Raw genomic sequence first — 7,436 nt, 5'->3', positions numbered from 1 at the left:
TGGAGAATAATTTTAATGGATATTAAATTGACTTAATAGAACCTTGAATTTCTTATTTTTGCCCCCAACATTTTTATGGATAGGTCTGTTTCCAGGTGGCTGTTTTCACACTCAGGCTTAATTGTCAAAACTTGTTTCTGATATCATCTCATGGTTTTTAGTATCTGTATTAATTAGTGGTATCATTTTTAAAATTTCAGAGCTTGGTCAGTCTTGGTTATTTAAGCCTTCTCCATTTTATCTTGATAAGTTGCACTAGAAATTTATTAGTTTTAAAAAATCCTTTCAAAGAATTTGCTTGATCTAACCTCCTTATTTTATGTTTATTGCTCTTTAATTGATTGCTTTTCTACCTTCAATTTGCTTTCTTTGCTTATGATTTTTAAACATTTCTTTAATTAGGATTTTATATAATGACCAAAACTAGTATATCATAGATATTTAAACTTTTGTCCACTCTAAAATTTAAATTTCGTTATAAAATTCCCTCTAAGATACTTGTTTTAGCAAATAAGACCCAATAATATATAAACTGATGACATAACACATACAGGTTTAATCTTAGGAAAAAATTAGTAAGTTAACTATTTGAGACTTTAAAGTTCAAATAATCATAAGCAAATGAAGGGAAAGAAAATGATTACCTCTCGAAAAATGTAGAAAACCACAGGATAAAACTTCAGATATCATCAAAGGTATTCTTATCAATTTAAAAATACAATGGAAATTTTTAGTCTAATAAAATGTATCTAAAACAAAAGAATGCTCTCTCATGGATATTAAAAGTTAGCACTTGTGAGAGCGTGGCAAAGAATGTTATGGGATGCTGCAGTAATACAGCGTAGACCTAGTTGAAAGAAAGGAAACAAAGGACCTCCATGAATTAAACCGGCAAGAAAAATAAAAAGCCTTGGGTCACACAGGGTACAGGGGTTTATTAAGCCAGCATAGAGACTGGACAAATTCCGGGCTTCTACACAGTGGGGAAGGGAGGGTTAGGAATTATAACAAAGGAAGACATCTGACAGGCACTAACAAGCCTCAAAAAAGGGCTCCCCGCTAACAATGTCTTGCTAGTGAAAAGCATACGGAACGCAAGTCCCTAAGAGTTAAAAAGAAATAAAGACCAAAAGAAATGCTCTCTTGTCAACAGATTCAAACAAGGAAACGCTTCCAACCCTGGAGAGGCACGGAATAAATAATAAAATAAATAAATACACGGGTATAAGATGGCGTGAACAACAACAAAAAAATTATAATGTTTATGAATGAAATGCTTCAGGAACTACAAGATGGACTTTAAACAAAGGGGAAAAGCAAGGATTACGATTTTTTATAACACATATGGAAAAATAATCGAATAAAATGTGCACGATGGAAACTAGAAGAGATTAAATTAAAACCTCATTCTCCGGAGAAAACGATGATGAAGGGGGGATTGGGGTCTGCCTGAACACAGCCGGAGCAGTGGCAGATGCCGTTAAATGGGGGCTACGGCAGACCCGAATCGCAAGAACAAAAAAAAATGTCTGCTTGGAAATCCCGATGCACAGCCAATAGCAAGCAAGTGGTGTCACCACAGGAAGTGTCCGACACACTTCCTATGGAGTAAGCAGGTAGGAACCAAAGTTCAGAGGGTCCAAATTTCAGGGGGGAAGGAAAAAAAATAAACACTTCTCCTCGAGAAGCCACCTTGCTCGAGCCGAGCTCCCGGCTTCAAATTTTACACATTAAACCACCAGAGAAGTTCTAGAACCTTTTCGGGGACAAGAAGCTGCCATGGAAGAGCCTGCAGCTCCCTATGAAACCTGCGAGGAGGCTGGGGCCGAGGCAGGTGCCGAGGCAGCGGGGGAGGGTGTGTCTGGGCCGGGCCTCCCCGGGTTCGAGGTCTCTGGAGAGTCTGCAACTTTAGGTCTAAATCCTTTCGACGCGGCATCGGGCCTGGCCTCATTCCCTGTGGCTCCTGGCCCAGCTCACCCCGCCACAGAGGCTGTGGGGCATGCCCAGGCTGCAGGGGGCGGGGCCAACCCCAACCCTCTTCCGGAACCGAACAGTGGCGACTGGAGAAAGCAAATCGTCTGCAGGTATTATCTGCATGGGCAATGCAAAGAGGGGGAGAACTGTCGCTACTCCCACGACCCCTCTGGGCGGCAGATGGCCAGGGAGGGCCACGTTTCGCCGCCTGAGGCCTCTGCAGACAGAGGACCTAGTACGGCTGCGCAGAGCGAGCCCCCGACTCAGGAAGTGGCGGAAGCCCCTCCTGCTGCATCCTCAAGCTCCTTGCCTCTGATTGGCTGGGCTGCTGAAAGGGGTTTCTTTGAAGCTGAGACAGACAATGCAGGCCTTGAAGCTGCTGGAGGAGCAGGTGCACAAGGCTGGGAGGGTGCCATTGAGTTTGTTCCCGGGCAGCCCTACCGAGGCCGCATGCTCCCACCGTATGGTCCCGAGGCTCCTCTACAGAGGCCGGTGCCTGAGAGAGCGCAGATGGCTGTGGGCATGGGGATGCAGCTTTGCCGCTATGCTGCCAGGGGACAATGCATTAATGGGGAGAGCTGTTTTTACCTCCACGGAGATGTATGCGACATGTGTGGGCTGCAGGCCTTACACCCCGTGGATGCTGCTCAGCGGGAAGCCCATTTAAGTGTCTGCATGGAAGCACACGAGAGAGATATGGAGCTCTCGTTTGCTGTGCAGCGCAGCATGGACAAGGTGTGTGGCATCTGCATGGAGGTTGTCTATGAGAAAGCCAACCCCAGCGACCGCCGCTTTGGCATCCTTTACAACTGCAACCACACCTTCTGTATTCAGTGTATCCGCAGGTGGAGAAGTGTCAGACAGTTTGAGAACAGAATCAGTAAGTCCTGCCCACAGTGCAGGGTGCCCTCCAGCTTTGTCACTCCCAGTGAGTTCTGGGTGGAGGAGGAGGAAGAGAAGGAGAAACTTATTCAGCAATACAAGGAGGGAATGAGAAACAAGGACTGCAGATATTTTGCTCATGGCAGGGGTTACTGCCCATTTGGAGAAAACTGTTTTTACAAGCATACATACCATTGGGGCCATCATAGGCGAGGTGGTGGATCATCCGGCACTTACTGGCATCAAGTTTTGGAGCCTGTGCGGGTGTCAGAGAGCAACATGCTCTTTAAAAGCAGTAAAAAGGAGCTTGTCATACTTCGGCTGGCCAATCTGTTGTTTAAGCGGTTTCTTGCAATGAGAGTTGGTTTTCCTTTCTCTGATGATCAGTGGGCTTTGCTTTATTATCAGCTGGAAGAATGTTTCAATTTTAATCTGTAGCATCATGCTGTGGCATATGGTCTAGTCTGATGAGGCTCTGTCATCTGCTGTTGCCTGTTCTCCCTTTATTGATTGACATGCCTATTGCTTTCAGGGGCTATTGAGGCAATCTTTATGCAGTGTTTCTCTGTGTTCTTGTCTATTCCCCATTTATTCCCACAAGGATTATGATGTTTCCTGTGTTAAAAAGAATAACAAAATGTCCTTAATGTTATTGTTTGGTGAAATGAATATTTCTGTCAGTTGATGGTTTGTTTTGTTATGTCTGTTTCCAACAGTATTCACTCAGTTCTAGTCTAGTGTTTACAGAATTTCTACTCATTGTGAAGTCCCTCAAGAATAAATGTGACAGTGTGAAAAGAGAAGTCTTAATTGAATTAGGAGCTTTTTGCCACAATAGCCTTAAGAAATGGACCCTTGCAGGGCCTTGCAGCTGCTGTCTTGTTTACATGTCTGTTTTTTCCCTCCTTCCTCTTCAAGTGCACTTGTTAACTTGTGGTTACTTTGTGATTTCGTGTTTAACTTGACCAAAACCAAGTGCATATGTTTACATGTTTTTATCCTGTTTAGCTTGATGTGAAATTATTTATATTTGGAAGTATATATTTAAGAATGATATATATATAAATAATATGTGTATAAGTATTAAAGTTATGTATTTGAAAACTATATAAAAGAATATACACCATAATATATATGTTTATGTAATAAATAAATACAGAGATGAATGCGAAAGATCCAAGGCTAGCATTATGGGCTGTTGTGTGAGTTGTGTGCATAATCTTTCTGCCCCTGCACAGATGTCAGTGATTAGCATCTAATGAAAATGACTCAGTGACTACAGCCAATTGTAACAGACAGAGATCTTAAAGGACTTAGTATTTTATTAATAATGCATATGATGGCATTAATAGCTTACTATGCTTTTGTAAATACATAAGTGTCTGTTTCTATGCATTTTAATCATGATCTTATTATTCTTAGTGACAGCAAATCCTGGGCTCAGAAACACAATTCTTTGCATTCAGTATCTTATGAATAGCTAGATATCTCTATAGACTTTCCAAGCCAGTGGCTTGTGATAGAGTTTAAAACATAAAAGTAATAAATTATAAAAGGGAAAATAATAAAAATGCTCAAATCAATAAGCATGCAAGAATGTAAAAATAAAAGAATGAAATATAGGAAGGACCAAACATTAAATATAGAAAAATTTAAAGAAGCCATAATTAGAGTAAATAAAATTAGTTTAAAATGAAACACCAAATGCTAAAAACATGCTGCTTAAAATTCATATGGTATAAAAATACAGAAGCATAAAATTAGAATAGGAAAAAATCAAAAAGGTGCTGTGACTCTTTATGACAGACAAATTTATATTAAGGTTAAACATTGCTAGAAATAAAGAGGAATGTTGTATAAATGTTAAATTATAATTCACCAGAAATATATTACTATTCAAATTTTGTGCTAGTATAACATTGTACTAGATATGCAGATAATTGATGAAACTATAAAGTGCAAAAGAAAATCAAATGCTTAGTGGATAAATTATCCATAGTTTAGTAACTGAACAGCAAGGACTATCAAACAGTTGAACAACACAATTTTAAGTATTTATATAAATGATTTTATAGAATAGTACATAATAATATACAAACTTCAGAGTACACTTACCTTGGCTCTTGGCTAAGATAGCTGAAAAATATGATGGGACTTGAATCTCACTCAGGATATTCAAACTGCCCTGACTATCCAACAAAGCCAAGCACATTTACAGAATTTATTCCAGCAAACTGAGCATATTTAAAAGAACTGATTGAATTTTCAGATCATATATTTTCTCATACTTATGAGGTAAAATAAGGTAGAAATTAGTAGATATGAATTAGTAGAACAAGGGATGAAGCTCAAATAGTTATTTTTAGAATTTGAACTTTCCCTTCTGTCTACCCCTACACAGGAGTAGGTTGACCAGCTTCATATAATCACTAGTGATGTATATAAGGCCTGTAAATATGGATAGTTCAGCCAGGTGGGGCCAGAGGGGGCATAAATTAACTCCTATGGCATGGGGGAATCCTTAGAGCTTTTATCAAGAGGGTGCCAGATTCTGATTCTTATTCTACTTTTCAAAGTGTGCCTCAGCCTCCCACAATTTTACATTACCTCTTCCTTATATGAGTCCTTGTTTTATCTATTTCCTCATCCATGTGGGAGATCTCACGTGCCCAAAGCAATCAAAAAATGGGACTGGATGAAGCATTTTCAAAGACCATACTAACACTAAAATCTCAAAATAGCTTTGGTAGTGGCTAACCTGTCAGGAAGGGGTTTCTAAGCTGAGACTGGGAGCTCTGAAAATTTTCTACTTAATGTACACTGCCCAGCCATGTGAAATATCATGTTTTACTCAAATAGTGTTTCAAACCAGATAGTCCTAATTAAGTTTCAGGGATATAGTGAATCAAGTGTTAGTAGAAAAAGTGGGTTGGGGAGACAGATAAAGGACAATTAAAATCCTAACTTTCCTTCCTACCAGCTGTACCATCTTAGTTACTTAAATTCTCTTTACCTCAGTTTCTTCGTGTGAGAAATGGGTATAGTAGCACCTCTTTTGTAGGATTGTTGTGAGGATCTAGTGTAGCCTGGACAAAAAACTTGAAGCACAAGTAGTATTTTAAATGGTATGTATAAAAATGGAGTTTATGAATATTTATGGACCCAAGAAGCTGCTACACAAGAATTAATATTCCACCAAGTTTTTCTTTGGGGGAATCTTTGGGACTGTGTTAAGAAAGCTTTATTATTTTCTGGTTATTTTATAGGCAAGGGATATAATAACACCCAGCACCCTCATATTCATATTTTAAAATAATAATCTATTGTTAGCAAAGATTATATAGTTAAATGTGCTATTCAGTGACTTAAAATATAGCAACAGCATATTATTTGTGACATATACCTACTTAAGAAAAATAACGAGATTTTTTTTTTTAAATCCTGGGATTCCTTGTTCCCTCATCAGCTTATTCAGAGAGCGGTCAAATGACAAATGACATAATGGCAGCTGGGCCACCCTGCTGCAGTCAGGAACAGAGGAGCCCTATCTACACAAAGGTTTGCTCTGTGAATGATTCAGGGTGTGTGCCAGCCCCCATCCCCACAAGGACTCATAGATTTTGTCCTGGGGTCCATACAGAAGTTATCATTCCAACTATAACAGGAAAAGCCTACTGAAGCAAGTTTGATTTGCTCATGATTCATGTGTGTAAATTTGGTGAATGTGCATGCACACGAATATGGTAAAGGAATTATTCCTAGCAATCACTCTCTGAAGATAAACCACTTAGTTTCATGGCTCACATATCACTAAAATCCATTTACTGAATTTCACTGGCTTTAAACAGGTCAAGTACACAATCAATACCCATATGCTCCTCCATTTTGCACTTCATTATAAACACTTGGGAGTGTGATTTCTCTTGTTCTGCCTCCTACCAGTCATGCAGTCTAACCAAGTTAGTTAAATTTGCTACACCTCAGTTTCTTCATGTGAGAAATGGGTACAGTAGTACCTTTTCCACAGGATTATTGTGATGATCAAATATAGAATAGACAAAAAATAATAGTAAATGGCAGTTTTTTAATGGCCTAGCTGCCTTCATGGGAAAGCAGTTGAGAACATTGCATCTAATCTTAGTGGAAGTGGCATCTGTCATTTGGTCTCTTTTTGAATGAACTGATGAGGGAACAAGAAATTCCATTTAAAAAAAAAAAAAAACACCTTATTATTGTCCTCACACAGGTATATGCCACGACTGATGCTGTATTACAACTCCATTTGGGATGGAGTTGTGGTGGGCATAGGAAAAGGGGTGATTGGGAAATAATAATATAATATAATAATATAATTTTCCAAACATCAATCCAGAAGACAAAGTTAAATGTATACAAATCAATAACTAATTTAAAAACTGAAGTTGTCAGAAATGTACTTCACTGCCCTCCTCAAAAATACATGACATTGTCCCCAGAAATGTACTACAAAATTTAAACATGTTTAAAAGGTTGCACAAATTCTTCCTTAGTTCATTTAAGCTACTGTAACAGAATAGCATAGACCGGGTGACTTATAAACA

The 7,436-nt window shown here is 39.0% G+C and overlaps 1 protein-coding gene across 1 annotated transcript; it reads left to right on the top strand.

Moving 5' to 3' along the window:
* The first annotated feature begins 1,687 nt into the window (after positions 1 to 1,687).
* MKRN3 (makorin ring finger protein 3) lies at positions 1,688 to 7,182 on the top strand. The gene has a single exon (XM_079126784.1). The coding sequence runs from the start codon at positions 1,780 to 1,782 to the stop codon at positions 3,292 to 3,294; it is 1,515 nt and encodes a 504-aa protein (XP_078982910.1). The 5' UTR covers positions 1,688 to 1,779; the 3' UTR covers positions 3,295 to 7,182.
* The last annotated feature ends 254 nt before the right edge of the window (positions 7,183 to 7,436 follow it).

This window comes from Sciurus vulgaris (genome assembly GCF_902686455.1).
Source record: "Sciurus vulgaris genome assembly, chromosome: 2".
NCBI classification, from domain to species: Eukaryota; Metazoa; Chordata; class Mammalia; order Rodentia; family Sciuridae; genus Sciurus; species Sciurus vulgaris.
The sequence above is the reverse complement of the archived record's forward strand: the minus strand, read 5'-3'. Positions and strand labels throughout refer to the sequence as shown.